The 19233-nt window shown below is 35.0% G+C and overlaps 1 protein-coding gene across 2 annotated transcripts in view; it reads right to left on the bottom strand.

Annotated features, from left to right (window-relative positions):
• col1a2 (collagen, type I, alpha 2) overlaps positions 1 to 19233 on the bottom strand; it is a 48972-nt gene that overhangs the window by 18243 nt on the left and 11496 nt on the right. Inside the window, exons 10-31 of one of the 2 annotated variants that reach the window (XM_059972561.1) lie at positions 17178 to 17231; positions 16974 to 17027; positions 16817 to 16870; positions 14550 to 14594; positions 13506 to 13559; positions 12786 to 12830; positions 11732 to 11785; positions 9831 to 9929; positions 9686 to 9730; positions 9498 to 9596; positions 9350 to 9403; positions 9120 to 9227; positions 8439 to 8492; positions 8189 to 8287; positions 7589 to 7642; positions 6251 to 6349; positions 5209 to 5262; positions 3715 to 3768; positions 3316 to 3369; positions 2285 to 2338; positions 712 to 756; positions 519 to 617 (exon numbers count right to left, since the gene is read on the bottom strand). In XM_059972561.1, coding sequence (XP_059828544.1) covers positions 519 to 617; positions 712 to 756; positions 2285 to 2338; positions 3316 to 3369; positions 3715 to 3768; positions 5209 to 5262; positions 6251 to 6349; positions 7589 to 7642; positions 8189 to 8287; positions 8439 to 8492; positions 9120 to 9227; positions 9350 to 9403; positions 9498 to 9596; positions 9686 to 9730; positions 9831 to 9929; positions 11732 to 11785; positions 12786 to 12830; positions 13506 to 13559; positions 14550 to 14594; positions 16817 to 16870; positions 16974 to 17027; positions 17178 to 17231 — 1431 coding nt within the window. Of the gene's footprint in view, positions 1 to 518; positions 618 to 711; positions 757 to 2284; positions 2339 to 3315; positions 3370 to 3714; positions 3769 to 5208; positions 5263 to 6250; positions 6350 to 7495; positions 7550 to 7588; positions 7643 to 8188; positions 8288 to 8438; positions 8493 to 9119; positions 9228 to 9349; positions 9404 to 9497; positions 9597 to 9685; positions 9731 to 9830; positions 9930 to 11731; positions 11786 to 12785; positions 12831 to 13505; positions 13560 to 14549; positions 14595 to 16816; positions 16871 to 16973; positions 17028 to 17177; positions 17232 to 19233 lie in introns of both variants that reach the window. The other variant, XM_059972560.1, reaches the window with a different exon arrangement.

The following is a 19233-nucleotide window of genomic DNA, read 5'->3' as shown; positions in this document are numbered from 1 at the left end:
ATAGAAGGAATATCACTCAACTAAATTGACAAGTGCCTTAAATATCAGGGCTTTTCAAAATGCAGTAATCTCTGATTGGATGTAAGTATAATGTTCTGCTAAGTAGTTCTCTTCTGTTATGCAGATATGTATTTACTCAAGTAACTTTTTCAACTTTCTGTAAATTACTATGTTAAATATATTTATCATGATTCTTAGACTGAAGGAAAAAAGCTTCAAATTATGATGGCCTAATATTGATCCATACTACGGATTTAGATTAACTAAACATTGTATCAAATTGCAGTTGAACCTTCATCAAAATGAACTAACAATGAAACTATCAAATTGCGAAAATTCTTTAAAAATAATTTAGCAACTAAAATCACTAATTAGCTGTTTTGTGGATTTGTCTCACATCATATGAATAGTTGTGATATCCATGTTTAGATTTCATAACACAAAATGTAAAATCTCTCATGTTATTCAGAATCTTTCAGAAAACAGGCAACAGTGGAATTGTTTCACTTTCAACATACCTTTGTACCATCATTGCCAGGGGAACCTGGGGCACCACGAGGCCCAGCAACACCTGCAGCACCCTGATGGCCTCGTTCACCCGGAGCACCTCGCTCACCCTAAAAAAGGGAAATATGAAGTATGCACTTAAGTCATGATTTGTAATCTTAGCTAAACTCAAGGCTCGAAATCACAGAAGAGAGTTCAACTTACCCTTGAGCCAGAAGTGCCTTGACTCCCAGGATCACCTCGGATACCCTGTGATGAAACAAAAAGGGGAGAAAATGTATGAATTTTTTAAAGTATCACCTTACATGGTAAAATTCAATTTCATATTAAAAAATAAACAAACTCGTCCATTACAATGTTTTTCCTCTTGAATTACTACGAGCAATTTAAATTTATGAGAGGTGGTTCGAGAAGGAAACCATACCCTTAAAAGTGAAGAATATTATAGAGAGTGGTCAGTCTTTGCTGTGAACATCACAAATATAAAAGGCAAATTTTAACTTCGAGAGTTTGAATTGGAATCCAGCAGAGCATATAGAGTGTAGATTATGCAAAGCATCTGAATTTCAATCTATTGACATTAAAGCACTGAAAATTAGACAAGTTCTATTCTGTTCTATTGAATCACATGGAGAGTGATCATGAAAATCTAAACTAAATTTCTTTATCAGAATTTACTTTGTATAATTTTAAGTAGTGTTATAGTGCATTGACTGTAAATGAGTGGTAAAAGGCTAACAGGAAAGGTTAATTGATACATGATTGGTAGTTAGATGTAATAGGATAAATTCTGTCTTCAATATTTTTGCATATGAAATTAATCTTAATGAGATCAGAACCTCAGATTTATAAACTGACATTTGCTCTATTGGAACTTTGTGTACCATTACAGCCTTATTAGCACTTAGGGGCCCTACAGCATACTTGGAGCAAATGCACTCTGAATTCTACAGTTGGTGATGAAGTTGCTATGCAACCGCTCCCAGGGGAACTTTCTATAAACTGGTCAGTCCGCTAAGCTTTTATGATATTACTGTTGAGCACACTTACAAAGAGATCTTCCACAAGAAAGCAGCATCTATCTTCAAGCCATTCAGGCCATGCCATTGGGAAGGAGGTATAAAAGTCACAACCACCAGGTTCAGAAACAGTCATTACTTTAGAAATATCAGGTTCCTGAGTAACTTCACTCGCTTCATTTCCAAAATGATTTCACAACCTACAGACACACTTTCAAGCACTCTACAATTCATGTGCTCAGTATTATTTATATATGCAAATAATGTGCAAAATATATCTACAAATATGTCTTCTTTTGCACATTGGGTAATTGTCAGTTTTACATATCTATAGTCTTTGACAAATTTTATTATATTTCTTTATTTTCCTGTAAAGGCCTGTAAAAATGAATCTTGTGTAGTATATTGTGATATGAGTACTTACAATAATTTACTTTGACTTTAGAGATGCTTAAAAAATTATACTGACTACATTTGCTTAACTTAGATTGTGAGGACCAAGTGAATAAATCTGTAGGTAGTTTACCAATAATATTTTAAAGGCGGCTACCTGTGAATTTTCAAATATTTCTTCTCAGGATTTGGGTGCCTGGTCCAATAATAAGTGTGGTGAATGCTTGTTGCTTGATTTTGTGCGGTATTTGTCAAAGTTCATTACTTTAGTACTTTTGTACCCTCTTTCAAATCATTCAGCTTCAAATAATAAGTCATTTCTTATATTTGTGTTTCATAGATTAGTCAGTTAGTTGTTTCCTTACCCTATCACCGGGTTTACCAGGTTCTCCAGCTGCACCAGAAGGACCAGGGAGACCCTAAAGTGAAAGAGGAAATAAAAACTAGACATTAATATTTGCTGAGATTAACTCCAAATACTAAAGATTTTAATATTTAAAAATCATTTAGTAGTCTACATTTATAAAATATTTTAACTTACTTTTCATTTAAGAATTGAAAAATGAGAAATTGCCTCATGTCAGATCTTTCTAAAAAGCTGTACTAAATTTTGAAGGCTGTAAATTATCAGAAATATAGCTAAAGATGAAAATACATAAGTTATGGAATCAGATCCATCTCTCTAAAACTGTCAGTGGAACAAAGAGGAAACTGAGCATGATACAATGATATTATTGAGCATGCAGCCAATCATTAGTATTAATCAATGCAGATATTCTTCATCTTTGTCACCAGTCATTTGCCCTTCAGCTATATTTAACATTTTGTAAATATTTAATCTCAAATATTCCTTCTTGTCATTTCAAGAACTAATTAATTCATTAATGCTGTTTTTCAGGAATATCTGTTTCATTTAAAAACCTATTGTATTCTAATGAAATGAAGATTTAGTTAATATATTTTAGGTGGAATCCAAGTGGGTAGCAGAGGTTATACCTTTGGCTAACTACAGCCTGCAACTAGCTGAGTAGATTCAGACTTGGTAATCATTTGTTTACCTATTTGGAACTTGCAGTTTCAGAATTTACAAAATTATATTATAATTTACAGTATTAATCTAATGTCTACTACAAAGCAAAACAAAAGAACTAGGAAAATGATTCAAATAGTGTTGTTGCATTTGCTACAGAAAATCAAGCCGTGTTCAGTTAGGAACACACATCATCATCTATTGCCTTTTACTTGGGCAAAAACCTACAAGTCTTTATTTTCAGTTAAATACATCTATGATAAAATCTTTTTGCCTATTCTATGCTCATTATATGAAAGTGTTATTTATAACAAGATTCTATCTTTACCCTTGTCAGTAGGAAGAAATCCATATTCAGAAACAAACCTGGAATCCAGCACTGCCTGAGGGTCCTTGTTCACCTCTAGAACCAGTAGGACCCTAAGGGTAGCAACAATAAAACCGTTTGCATTACAAAGTTGTTAAGTATTGGCTAAATTTTTATTGTGACATCTATATATACATGTAATAAGTTAAAAATTAAATGAATCAATTTTGTAATTATGTTGTCATTAACAAAATGTCATTTTGTTGTAATTAAAAATCAACATCAAATTTGATGTTCATTAACTATCAATGTCTATTTGCTTGAATATATATATTAAATAAACATAATGTGCAACTAAAAAACAAATCTTAAAACAACATCTTTCATGCTCTATGATTTCAATGTTTACATTCCACCTAAAATCAGGACCATTTTCAGATCAGTAATGATTTACTTACTACAGCACCAGCAGCACCTTGGGCTCCAGTCTCACCATCTTTGCCAGGAGCACCCTGAAGCACAAAGTAACCAGAGGAAAATGTTATTAGTGCAATTATTATATCACTAAACATTCTTTATTGTCACTCCTTATTGTATATATGTTTAGTGCTGCTGTTTAAATGTCAGAATGAATTGGTGAAATTAATGTTGTCACTGTTGGAAATCTCCCTGCTACTATATTCTATGACTGACCTTCCTGAGGTATAACTGATTAACGTTCTTTTCTGCATTTTTGTAAATGTACTTTCAGTCTTTTTTTATTCTTTGGTTTAAGAGCTTCAGCAACTTTATTTTTAAGAACAATTTTTTATGATAATGGGAATGATTTTCCTTTCTCCTACACTTTGGAGACAATTTTCAATCATTGTCCATTGCCTTGAAGGATTGTGGCACAGTATTTCTTCCCCTAAGTAAATAGAGTTTATTTATATCTGTAAATTAGAGATTTAGGAGGATGATAGCTATGTTGAATAAAATATGAATGGAGTATGCCCCAGATATGACAAGGATTAGGCAGCTTAATCTATTTGCACAGAGAGACTTGTAATAAATACATTTTCAGTTCTGAGGTTCTTATGATGTTTGGGGGGGGGGGGGTGGGGGTGTTCATTCACCTCTTTACATTTAGGACCAAGATCCTTCATCAGTACTCATGGAAAGTCCTGAAGAAGGGTGTTGAACCAAAATTCTGACTGTTCATTTCCCTTCATAGATGCTGCCTTGTCTGCTGTGTTCCTCCAGCACTTAGTGTGTGTTGTGTTGCTCAATGGTTCCAGCGTCTGCAGAACCCCTTCTGAGCAGCAAAGATCAAATAAGGTGCAAAGCTGGAAATAATAGGTGCTTAGTGACTGAGGGAGGCAGCAGCTGCAACCTCAATGCACGAAATGGAAATTACTCCCTATGCTTCCAAGGAATTATCACTTTTTTGGGAAAATAAGAAAGTCACTTGATTTATGCCATGAAATAATGACATATAAATCCTGATTCACATGACTGAAAGTCTATCCTCTCCTACTTTGATGGTCAATTTTATTTCTGTAGAAGTCGATATGTTGCATTTCCGGGAAATGTGATTAAATTCTTTTAAAGTAAAAACATAAATTCTGGAGAAATTTGTGAAGTTGTCTAAATATTTCAAACTTTAATGGTCAAAAGTCACTTGTATCGATCTTGTCAATAACTATGCTAATAAATAAATGTCCATCTAATTAAAATTTGTTAATATTCTGCTTTATATAGAGACTGAGAAACATAAGAGAAAATAAATGCATTTAGTATCAGAAATGCTTATATCCTTATATGCTACTACACTTAAAGTAGATAAACAGGAACAATGACATTTGACTGTATTGTGTATAAGCTTTACACAGTGCATGTATTAAACAATGTGTTTTAGTTTATGCATTGTTCATGCAACTAATCATCAGAGGTATTTATGTCATTAAACATACCCTTTCACCAGGAGGACCAACAGCTCCTCTGTCACCAGGTTTACCAGGTGCTCCCTGGATAATAAGACAAATTGTTTTCATTAATCTTTGGCTCTTTCAAAAGCAAACTTCTAACAATTATTCTGACTCTCTAATTATCTGACATAACTAACAAGATTTGTTTCTGAATGAAAATTCACAATTTAATTCTGAGACATTTGATGGTCACAGAGCAGGTGACGATCAATAAGTGTTTTTAACATCCAGCACTTCTGTAATTCAGCTGAACTAAATAGGACAGGGACCACAATGCCAGAGAAAAGCCCACAGGCCATGTTAGGTTATGGTCAACACTAAGCCTGGTTGGTAAACACACATATACACACACACACACACACACACACACACACAGAAAAACACTACATACGAACACATTCCCTCACAAACAAGCATTACACACACATACGCACACACACATGCATGAACAAATATGCACACATACAACGGAAACATATACACACTCAAACACAAATGTAGACACACACATACACAACAGAAACATACACAGACGCAAATACTCAAACACACTCACATTTACATACACACACTCACATTCACACACACAGACATGTAGTACAGACACATATGGATTATATTATTACTTTTACACACACACGCACACACAGATGACATTGTTAAAAATGTCTGAAATATCAATGCATATATTTGGATCAACAAGCTGGTTTTTATGATGTAAATACAAAAGGCTATACTGAGCACTACTTAATTCTGATTATAACAGTTGATATATATATATATAAATAGAAATAATCACCAATCATTGTTTATTGATCCTAAATATCAAGCTGTCTTTCCTGCATTATAGTTATAACCAATTTTATGCAGTATATATTTGGACATTAAGGTAAGCAGTAACATTGAAAAATTCGGATTTGGAAAGGACTTATTAGTAGCACAATTGTAAAAACCACTCAGAAAACGTCATGATAAGATGTTTGACAATCAGTATACTTGCTGATAGATTAATGATTTTATTACTTACAGATGCTCCTTTTGGACCGGGGAAGCCCATCGCACCAGTCTGACCTTTTGAGCCAGCAGGTCCAATGGGACCAGTGCGACCTTCCTCACCAACGGCACCCTGAAACATACAATCTTAGACGATGAAACAATGCTCTTCACAAGTCTTTATGAATTTTTCTTGCAATGGTTTTATTAATTATAATGTTTATGGTTTTACTTCCATGCATGTTATTGCTAAATGCAAAGGTATTTGAATAAAAACTCTCTATTTGTTATTAATTTGTAATTACGTAGTAGTTGGTATTGTAGTACAAGGTAAAATGCATAAACCAAAAACATTAGTAGGCTTTAGTATTCTGAGAGCCAAATTATATGTTGTATGAAAATATAATTTAGTCAACAAAACATGAAAATCAATTTAGGAAGCTATCCACATTAATTATCTATTGATATTCCCTGCAATTATATATAAATGTCAGCAGATTTGTATTTTAATCTATAAAGTATATTGGACTGAAACAGAGGGGTCTGGTTTGGGTTACTGTGATGATAATAGTACCTTAATTATGACCAGACAGAAATGCACATAAGCATTGTGACTGAATCAAAGAAAATGAGATGGCTAATAGCAATCATTGTGACTTTAAATTCCTTGTGTTTGCAGCATAATTAGGATCTAATCGCCAAAATGGCAAAACATTCTTAAAAAGACTTTTCTAAAGCTTTGCCTTAGGTATTTCTGAAATTTGATTGTCTTGTTTACTGCCAGTCGTAGATAATTTCTTGCTGTGCTGTTGAAAACATTTTAAAAGATCATCTACAAATCTAGATATTTATGATTTGCATGTTCTTAATATTTTGTAAAATTACTGATACAATACAGTCACCTTTTTGACTTAATTAAGAATTGTAATTGTGCTGAACAATGGTTAAATTGTTTCAAGTTACAGGGGCTTAGTTTGGTTAAGTAGTGATGAGTATACAATGTTATTGTATTATAAATAAGTAATCGTTAGTAGAACTAAATGGCACAGAAGTTGCCGTTACTGCACCAAAACTAAATTATGTTATTCAAATGGAATTTTTATAAAATAATGTTACATTAAAGGTTAGCAAAACCTAATAATTGATGCCCAATTATTATTTAAATGTTTGGGAATAATTCGAGTGTAATATTCCCATGCAATTTGCCATGCTTTATTCAAATCTATTAGATTGAATAAGCTGTCAAGAATGGGGAGCATAAAACCTAAAACCAACTTACAGCAGGACCTGATTTGCCTGGAGCACCTATATTGCCAGTACTACCTACGAGACCCTGAAAAATAACACATTACTGTAAGGTGAGAAAACTTACTGGAACACCTGGATTTCCCATACTACCAGTTCTACCAGCTTGTCCCATACGACCCTATAAATAGTGAGGAAAGGCAAAGATCTTTTATATCTCATTCCATCACATATACAATTAAGATATATTATTTTAAGTTTTCATTGAATTTATCTGTTCATTTAAAAAAACTATGAAAATCCTTCAAGAGTTAAATTCAATTTAGAATGAAGATAACCCATCAGCAAAAACAGAAGTTGGATACTCCAAAGACTGTTTAAGATATAAAAATGTAAAACACAATTGAATACCTATCCAAGATAAGAAATAGATAATTATGCAGAAAAAATTATAACACGAGTTAAAACATCTAAATTATAAAACAGATTTTAATAGAAATACTTTCCTGTTCTTCTTTTCAGTAGAAATTTGAAAGTGGCTACAAACATGCTGTCATCAATTTAAGATATTATAAACTACAATCATATCAAAGGAAGACTTTTTTATATTAAGTATATAACTAAAAGGAAATATTATTCCATAATCTTTTAGTTCTATTGATTTCTACTGAGCCTCCTAATACTGTAGTTGCTTAGTAAAGTATTAACGGATCTAGTTGATTCCTACCCGTAGACCAGGCAGACCACTTTCACCAGGACGACCCTGGTCACCAGGAGGCCCTCTGACACCAGCAGGACCAGTTTCACCACGTCTGCCAGCCGCACCCTAGAAATGACAAAGAAGAATGGAATTATTCTGAATGCCTTTTGTAAATGTACCTATCTAATTATTTAATAAGAAGAAAGAAGTATCACTTTGTAGAAAATACATTTCTCATTTTTACTTGATTTGTTAGTATTAACAAAGCAAAGTTTACCATGGAACCAGCTGCTCCATCACGACCTGAAGGACCACGGCTACCAGCGGCACCCTGAAAATAAAATTCAAAGCGAGAATGAAAATCTACTTAACCAGCAAACACGAGGAAATCTGCAGATGCTGGAAATTCAAACAACAACACACACAAAATGCTGGTGGAACACAGCAGGCCAGGCAGCATTTTTTGTGTGTTGTTATCTACTTAACCATATCTCTTTTTGAACTTTACAAGTGTTAATTTACTCGGAAGTTGCCAATAAACAGCAATAATCCAGAAATATTTTCCCATTTACTTTAATTTTTTTTAGTTATAGCGCGTGAAATCATTACAAGTTGCTTAGCTTCATGTTGGGCAGGCAAAAATTACAACACATTCTGTGATCAGCATAAACAAAGCCCTTCAGTCTTTCTTAAAGAGTCCCGTGAAGAGTTAAAAATTAAAACAATCAATAGTATTAAGAAAATTAAAAATACTTCTGTGAGAATTCTGAAATTCTTAACAATGCTAGGTTCAATAGGTCAGAAACATTTTGCTCACTGAAAACAGAAAATAGAAGCTCAACTATATTGTTACATAACTAAAACTATTGAATTACAGTATCAAACTGTTGATTAGTTTATAAAATTAAAGATCTGAATATATTATAGTTTAGTCTTTAAAGTTTAAAGTGAACTGTACCCTTTCGCCGGGAATTCCTGGTAGTCCCCGAAGACCAACTTCACCACGGATACCCAGCTTGCCTTGTTCACCAGATGGACCAGGGTGACCTGCAGGTCCAGCTTCACCCTGATTTTCACAGAAAAGTGCAGACGTTACTGGCAGTCGGCAGGGAATTTCAAGGCAATGAAAATTACAGAATAAAATATCCAACTATATGAGAATGAACACATAAGACAAAAACTGCTTACAGGCTCGCCTTTATTACCAGTCACACCCTTGATACCTTGAGGACCGGGATCACCCTAAGGAGAATAAAATAAAAGGGTTATTACAAATACAGTTATTGCCTCCAATTGGGTGAAGTACTTATACAGTTACTTTGCATATTTTACTTACAGGGAGCCCTCTGAGACCTGCGGGACCAATAGCACCAGCAGGGCCGGTCAGACCACGGGCTCCTGGAAAGCCGGGAGCACCTGCGATACCTGGAGCACCCTATGTGAAAAGAAAACACAAGAACAATATTGCATACATGAGAAAGCAATTGAAGAGTCATTGAAGATGTGTGTCCAATGTAAACCTACCATTGCACCCTTTGATCCAGCGAGACCGTTGGTACCTGCATTGCCCTAGGATTAAAAAAAAATGAATATAGCAAGAGGAATGATTTCATTTGCATCAAGTCAAGTCTCAAAACGCAATAATGGTATTGCAATGACAAGTACTTACGGGAAGACCCATTGGGCCAACAGGACCTGCAATACCAGGTTCACCTCTCATCCCCTGAGCACCAGATGGACCAGTTGGACCTACCGGGCCAACCTCACCCTATATTACACAGAAATAAAAGCAAGTCAGATTGTGAATTCATTGTAGATTGTAATCACAGGTATAAAGTATTTATTAACTGCTAATTCACAAAGTACTTGGCTTGTCTGCTATACAATAAGCTCCTCTATCTGTTATATAACTTCTGAACACTACTCACCATTTCTGCTTTCCAAAGGGCATTACTATTTCCTATCGTGTTTACTCAATTTGTTTTTATTAAAACTCCAAAGCAACTAGAATGATAAATACAGTGGATCTCATGTAATAAAAATATAAATCAGTACATAACACTTATTTCACCAGCATCCAGAAAATGGCCTAAAATATAAAATGTTTTACAGCTGGAATAAATTATATTGTTACTGTTAGTCTTTTTAGCCACCAAACTGCAAGTTTCAAAACATTAGAAGAACATTTAATCCAATTCATTAAAGGTGTCCCTCTGGTTTTATTTAGCAATCCGAATTATTTGAAACCTAATTATCAGGGCAATGACATAGAATTATACATTTATGTTGCTCAAGTTCAATAATTTAATTTATTAATGTATAAAGTCTCCTTTCCTTGGTTTATATATGGACAATCATATATGAATCCTTCACATTATTGACTAATTGTGGTTCTGAGTATTGAAAAAAGTCAAATCTGTAGTAGTAGAAAATTAAATCTGTAACTTCTACAGCGACTAGCTGAGAAACACAACAATTTTATGGAGAGCTAGCCTTGATAATTCACAACATGAAATAAGCTATAGCAGTCTGGCAGTCCTGACGAAGGGTCTCAGCCCGAAACGTCGACAGCACTTCTCCCTGTAGATGCTGCCTGGCCTGCTGTGTTCTACCAGCATTTTGTGTGTATAGCAGTAGTAATTTTTTTGGTCAATTTCTACATGAACATGATAACTAATTTCATTTTGAATACCCACACCAAGAAATAATCACTTTTTGTTTTGTTGTTTCAACAAGTTTTCCCAAGAATGTTAATAAAATTGTGAGATTTGCATTATTAATATCTATTTCCTAACATATTGTAACAGTCACCAATTGGTCATGACTTAACAATTTATAAGAGTCTATCTTACACACGTTAACTTACAATTATGACACTAAAATGGCGTGTCTGCGTATATAGTGATGCACCAGTGATGCAAAGCAGCTATGTAACCTCAGAATCATCGAAAAGGGAAGCACAGAAAGAACACTTGGTGCAGCTGAGAGACCTAATCAATAAACAGAGGCCACATTACAGCTACTGAGTATTGCTCCTCGGATTGTAGTGGTTCCACGTCATATTGGTTCCCATGTGGCTAGCCGAAAATTAAACTCAAATAATTATTCTTGTTTGCACTAGCCTTTCTAGAAAGCGTTCTTGAGATAAAATGTTCATAATTACTTTACTTAAGGAATTTACAACTTAGTATTGTACTTTATGTACCTTAGCACAATATTGAATGCAACAACTTTTACATTTGTGTGGTAAAAAGTTAAACGTTTGGTCTGTGTAACATTCTATTCGAGTAATAGAATCAGTTACTGTGATTTATTAAGAACCATCTGCTTTACAACAGTACTGTGTGAACTCTAATCAAGATATGATTTAAAGAATGTTTAAAAGACATACTATTTTATAGTGGTGACTAATAGATTTGTAAATAACTTATTTAAGATATGGTTTCTAATATTTATATATAAAGATTTAACCTATCCCTCAATCATTATAATTATGTACCATTAAATTCCACTTTCAAATAACATCACTCAGAAATTCACAATTTGTGAGAATATAAAATATTGAATTACCTTGAGACCAGCAATGCCTGGGAAACCTGGAGGACCAGTTAAACCAATGGGTCCCTAGAAACCAACAACAAAACACATTTACCTTCTAATCATTTTACAAATGCAATATGCCAAGCAACTCATTATTTCTCAAATATCTTCCTGAGCAAAGTTGCTAAAGACTGTTACAATGGAGAAGATAGTTAAATCCATTTAAGGTCAGAAATTCAGATCAGATGTATGTGCCTAGAGAGATAATATTCCAGAGACAGTCCTTCTCCTATCTCAAATTATGCCATCAATCATTTAATGGATGACCATGAATAATAATTTAAATCAAAGTTATTTATCAGCTAACATCATTTGATATTATACTTTTATGTTAATAGTGTGCAACCTGTTGCAGTAATGCTTCAGTGTGAGGATAGGAGACAGTTACAACCATCTCCCTCCATTTCACTCTATAGAAAACAAAAATTGAATGTATAAGAGGTGAGTATAAACGACAGTAGGTAAGCACAAACACTATGCTTAACACTTAAGGCTATTTTTTTCCCTCCCATATACCATATCTTTAACTGAATATCAGGGTTTCCTGTTATTCTTGTGGGTACAGGGAAGTATATGAACCACAATCACATTCCAGTTGAAGAAGTTCCACTTGTTATAGTTTATGTTAGCTGAAACAATTGTAGCTTGGTCTTTCCAAACTGAACTCTCAAAGAGAATAGCTCTCCACAGGAGCCACTGAACTGCAGAATTCTTACATAATTTTCCACTTAAAGATATCGGCATAATGTTAAATACATGATAACCCAAAGATCAGTGTAAGGTACAGCTGGCTACATAGCCCCAGAGTCTCAGATTCATTCTGGATCTCGGGCACCATCGGCATGGAGTTTATATATTCTCTGGTGTCTGTGGAGGAGTTGATGGGAATATGGGGAGAATAAGAAATGCATAGAATTAAAGTAGGATTTGTGCAATTGGGTAGTTAATGGTCCACATGGGCTCAGTAGGGTGAAAGGCTGGTTTTTATGCTCTCTCTCTCTGACTGTGCAAGATGCATACTTACAGGAGGGCCTGCAGGTCCTGCCATTCCATCACTTCCTCTACTCCCCTTCAATAAAGCACAAAAACCTTTGTTAATAAATGTACCAAAACCCGAGGTTGTACAACATCAAACGAGAGATCATTATGAGGTATCAGTTATATTAAAGCACTGACATAGATTCTTCCATAAAAGTAATAAAATGGAACACTATAGCACAACACTACAGAAACGAATCACTTGTGTGCGTTACTGACTCCTCTAAAGGAAAATTAACAATCGGATTTAAAGCCTCATTTTCATTTAGTACAAATATATGATGAAGATTTGTTACAGGGCCTCAATTACTGGGAAGGAAGATTTTCAAACAGTAATTGGAAAATCTTCCAATTGGATCGGATGACTGTCCACCAGACCCAATGAATAAGGCTCTCCACCAAGAGTAATAATACAGGAGATTCTAAAGATGAACTCCTGATCTCTGTTTATCTCGTCATGGCTTTTGCACTTTATTTACAAAAAATAGTACAAGATATTTGTCTACTTGCTTTGCAAATTGTCTTGTAACTGCAACCGTAACAACATTGTTTCTGGTGTTTTCTTTTTCCCTTTGTACTGCCTTGATGTGCTTATGGAATGGATTGCATGCAAATAAAAGTATTTCACTGTATCTTGGTTCAGGTGACAAAAATAAACCGATTACCAATGATCAAACGGAAAGAGTGTCACAAAATGGAAACTCACAGTTGCACCAGGAAGTCCAGGACTACCTCTTTCACCTGTTGAACCACGAAGACCCTGTATACGAAGGAGAAAATGTGAGCTTATTTTCGCTAAGAGTGCTTTTTTTTCCCTGTAATCACAAATGCAAGAAACATACTGGTTTGTGAACAGCTCACGTTTAATTTGCTTTCGATGCTTATACATCGGAATGTGGAAAGCAGGGAGTAGTAGGATGTCAACTGCCAGGTTGTCTGATTATCCACTGTTGCTGGAATCAGCACTGGGAGCACTTCAAATCCAGCTCCTAATCTTAACACCAGTCATGGGCAACACACCCAACACATCATTTAAGCCATGATTGGACAGTTAAGCACACACAGGTAAACAGATCATTTCTCATTATTCTAAATTGTAAAATAACAGTACATATAGTACTGTGCTCAGTTCTGGTCACCTCACTACAGGAAGGATGTGGAAACAATAGAAAGGGTGCAGAGGAGATTTACAAGGATGTTGCCTGGATTGGGGAGCATGCCTTATGAGAATAGGTTGAGTAAACTCGGGCTTTTCTCCTTGGAGCAACGGAGGATGAGAGGTGACCTGATAGAGAGTATAAGATGATGAGAGGCATTGATTGTGTGGCTGAAATGGCTAACATGAGAGGGCACAGTTTTAAGGTGCTTGGAAGTAAGTACAGAGGAGATGTCAGGGGCAAGTTTATTATGCAGAAAGTGGTAAATGCGTGGAATGGGCTGCCGGTACGGTGGTGGAGATGGATACGATAGGGTCTTTGAAGAGACTCCTGGATAGGTACATGGAGCTTAGAAAAATAGAGGGCTATGGGTAAGCCTAGTAATTTCTAAGGTGGGGACATGTTTGGCACAACTTTATGGGCTGTAGGTTTGCTATGTTTATATTTCCTTTTTTTTTGATTTCTTGCAATTTGAGATATTGCAAGCGAATTTTTTAAAACTTTTTTTAATAATCTATAATTTGTAAAACTAAGCGGTCATGACATACAAAACAAAATAAAACCATTCCTCATTTAGAACAGATGATACGTACCATGAGTCCAGGGCTGCCATTTGCTCCTGGGTTGCCTGTTTCACCCTGGGATAAAAGAAAACAATGTGAAGTTTAATATATGCTTCCCATAGCATGTATAACAGTACATAATCTGCGACAATTCTACTTAACCTTATAACAAAGATCTCACAGCTTAATGAGTGCCAATGAGTTTTTGCAACCAAAGTACTACTTTCAATACCAATAGAAATAGAATCATCAGATAATTTGAGATGAACAATTAAAAGAAAAGAAAAATAATGACTTGGCTGAAATGTGCATGGATTATTTCTTGTGAACACAACAAACTGGACACATGTGGTTAAGCTTTTGTACTGATTCTTATTTAATCAGGAGCATCACAAACAAATGACAGAATTACAATAAAAAACCTTACAAAAGTTAGTTACATAATTAAAATGCTCTCCTAATTTTGCACTAAATTTCAAAATCTGAAGCTGTGAAAACATGTGCCAGCCTATTTCAAGGTGCATTTTGTGGTAGCTATGTTTTTTTTTCATATTATCAAGTGTTTTAAGTGATTAACTTATGGATTGCAGACAACAACAAACCTCAAAATGAAAGCTCAAACTCAGAGTCTAATGATATCTAACAAATACTCTTGAATTCACCCTGTATAATAAAGTAATAGAAATCAGCAATGTCTATAAGGAAGTGATTTAAATGTCAAAAGCATGCAGTTATAAAAGGCTGTTAAATTTTCTGCGATAACGTTCAGTTAATGTTTGCCAAACATTTCTGTAATGAACAATTCAAGATAATATAATAATTATTTTTGGAGTTTGGGTGTAGGATTATGGGTGACACTAGACAGTTTTGTAGAAATATTGTAGACTTAGGTTGGAGACTATTTCAAAATAACTATGTTCTAATCATTGTTAGAAGTTAATTTCTCAATTCATTCATACTGAATAGTCATTAGAGAAAGAGACTGGAAACTTGACAGAAGGTCTTGACAGCCCTCTCTTAGAGTGGAAGGACAGTAGGGAACTGTGGATGTGGTGGAAGATGGGGAAGAGAAATAGATCTGTTTTTACCAAAGAGATTTAAGTGGATGTAGAGATTTTTGTGTGGTTGATATTAGGAAATATGATCTGCCACTATCTTTGATAAAGTTGTGTTGTCTTTGGACTTTTCAATGGAGCTACATTATTTATCCTTCATATGTTTACAATAGAAAATGCAAGTTTTTTTCTTGTGAGATACAGTTGTGTCTATAAAACTGAAATGGTTAAATTAAAAAATGTAAACCGTTTCATTTGTACTCAGAACCAATATCTGACATGTCTGCTTGAGAAGTTGTTTTAGTGCAATAGTTCCCAACCTGGAATTCATGGACCCCTTACTTTATGGCATTGGTCTGTTGAATAAAAAAGTTTGGGAAGCCCTAGCTCTGTCTTAGTGGTTTATGATGAACTTCAATATTTATTTAAGATATGCTGGGGCTAATTTTGACAAGGCAACACATACAAAATGTTGGAGGAACTCAGAAGGCCTCCATCAGGACTCAGCCCAAAATGCCCAGTGTTTACTCTTTACCATCGATGCTGCCTGGCCTGCTGAGCTCCTCCAGCATTTTGTTAGTGTTGTTTTGGATTTCCAGCATCTGTTGTTTTCTCATGTTCATTAGTTTTGAGAAAGTTCTTACGTTTAACTATTCAGTGCAACTTCAAAAATCGCAAGGCAACTTACCTTTCCTAGACGGTATGATGAAGCAGCTAACAGATAATTTGTATAAATGGGTTGTATTCTGTCATAGAAACAATTATTGGACCTAAAATTATAAATCTGCTACTAATTTCAGTACTAGGTCACATATGACTATGAAGCCTAATTGAGTTTTCATTGACAGAGTGAATCATGACTCATAAAATGGTCACATTTTACATCTGGTTTGTACATACATTTCACAAATCACTGCATAATTAAGGCATGTATGCAAGCAACAGAACTTTTGGTGCTATATTTTGATTTTTCCATGAATTTTATTGATGAACAGCTTCTCCTGTATACCCATTGTGCATAAAATTTCAAAACAGGCCCAAATTTGTTAGCAGTATATATGTTATCAAGAATCCATAATTAGTTTTCATTATTTAATGTATGACTGAAGAAAATGGACCAGAGACAAATGTCAGAAATGTAATGGAAAGCTCAGGGAAGACGTGAGGTAAAAACTAATATTCCTAGTAGGAAAAGAATATTAGTTTCAACTGACTTAACTGTGATCATTGCTAAGGGCTTACCTTTAAACCCATAGCTCCTGGCTCTCCCTTAACTCCATCCAAACCATTGAAACCCTGTATGCCAATGAAAAGTATTATAAAATGAATGTCAGTTACTCAGAATGATGCTAATTACTTACTGCAATAAAGAATATGAAAAAGATAATATTCAACTTACGCGGTGTCCTTTTCTGCCAGGAAGACCAGGAGTTCCTGGGAAGCCACGAGCTCCCTGAAAGGGAATACAACAAAATTATCAATGTGAAAAGACATTGTAATGGCTTTCTATTAAGGAAAGCAAAAGGTAAATAATTGCACTCGATTGATGGCCCCGTGTCTTCATAGCCAATAGTGATAAACTTCATGCAGTAGTATGACTTACCTGAGATCCAATATTACCACGATCACCTGGTTTGCCAGGCTTGCCATTTCCACCCTGCAAAGAAAGATGATATCTCGGTATTAGTACAATGCCACTGAAAGAAGCATTTTACAATAAACTGTTATAATGTAATAGGAAACATTAGAACTATTGCCTGGCAGATGGATTCAGAACAGCTTCACAGACACCTCTGCTACCATCCATGCCTATTTGCAGAGACATGGAGAAGAACTAACGTTAGCTCCCTCATTGAGAGGATGACTCTGCTTCTCTAATAGTTTAATGGGAAACTTTGATTCTCATACATTCCCAATTTCCTTGTTTGGACTTTGGAGTACATAGTTCAGGAAGGAGGCTGAAGGTCAGAGACCGGTTCATATGAGCTTCTAATCCAACTCTGCACTCAACAACAATTCCAGGATGGAATTAGCTGTGCCCAGCTGAGGAGCCATTTACAAACTTTAATCCAGCCATGTCTAGCATGTGTGGCACAACTTCATTAATTTAACTGAGGTCACTGACCTGGATAGCAAGTGCAAATAATTTGATTATTTTTATTGCACTTACTATCAACATTTTAATTAATTTATATTACTTTAAAGGAATTCAAAATACATTTTTTTCATTTTAATAATAATAATTTTTAAAAACTTATTTAAATATACTCTGGTTCCCTGGTTATAAATAGTTTTGATTAGCCAATGTTTAAAAGTAGCAGGAAAGAATTTTGAAAGCACATTCAGGTACTCTGGGGCCGAGTCTCAGATCTATCAGCTGAGGCCTGGTCACTGCTTATGGACTACTCTGCTTCGAGGGATACCCACTGCACCAAGGCCCGACTTGACTCCCAGGGCTGGAAAGTTTTGCACTGTAAAGGAGATGCTGGATATTTAACCTTCTACTAATGAAAGTTCTCTAGTAGGAATCTAATACACAACTAGACAATAAATGGAAGATATTCTAATTGAAACAGATTCTTAATTGTGTGCATTTTAGAAGGGCATACTATTCTGGTAATGTGTTATTGTTTTTTAGTGCACAGTTGCATATTTACATTACTATTTTTTAAATGCACAGGAGTCAAATAAAGAATGCACATGGCTTGGCATATGCAATCCATGAAGAATTTTAACGTAATTAACCGTAATTTAAAAAAACACTAGCACTTTTAAAGTATGTAGACAATTGTTTCAGAAAGGATAGGACTGTGGAGCACTGAAGTGAAAAATCTGGTATGATTTTGTTGAGCAGCAGATCAAGGAAGAGGACATAAATGGCCTACAGCTGCTTCTGTTCTTTACAAAAAGCACTGGACTAACTCAGCAGATCAGATAGCATCTGTAGAGGGATACTGATAGTTGACATTTTGAGATAAGACCCTTCACGCTGAATTCTTCCAGTGGCTTTTGTGTCAATATTCTATCATATTACAAAATCAGATGCTTGCTGAAAAGGACTTTAATCTCATAGGTGCAATATTATCTTTGTGTTGACAATATTGTTACTCCATCTTAATGTCATTTTGACCCCTAAAATCCGTGAACATTTTTCTTAAGTGAAAAGCTACAACACCAAGGCAATAAAAACTAGGTAATTCTAACTTAGTTCCACACAATATCAATCTAAGACTACATACACAGTATTTAAAAATATTTTCCCCTTTCACAGTAGTGACCTCAGTTTTGGACCAGAGATTCTGAAATGTTTCAGACAAGGTAAGACTGCAGGACATTCCAAGTTTGCAGTTAAAGGTAAACATGAAAAAGGTGTTTCAGAAAGGAAAGTTGAGCAGGTTGTGTCTCATTGGCATTTAGACAAATGAGAGGTGATATAATTGGAAAATAAGGGATCTGAGAGGACTTAACTGGGTGGTTGCTAAGGATCCTTAAGGAGGAAACTAGATCAAGGGTTTGTGGTTTCGGAATTAGGAGACAACCACTTAAACGAGATGAAGCAGAACTACTTCACTAATGGGGTGTGAATCTTTAGAATTCTCCACCCAAGGGAGCTCTGGATGTTGAGTTCCTGGCTGAGACAGACAAATTGTTGGTCACAA

This window comes from Hypanus sabinus, chromosome 6, assembly GCF_030144855.1.
Source record: "Hypanus sabinus isolate sHypSab1 chromosome 6, sHypSab1.hap1, whole genome shotgun sequence".
In the NCBI taxonomy this organism is placed as follows: domain Eukaryota; kingdom Metazoa; phylum Chordata; class Chondrichthyes; order Myliobatiformes; family Dasyatidae; genus Hypanus; species Hypanus sabinus.
Note: the sequence above shows the minus strand (reverse complement) of the source record. Positions and strands in the feature narration are given on the sequence as shown.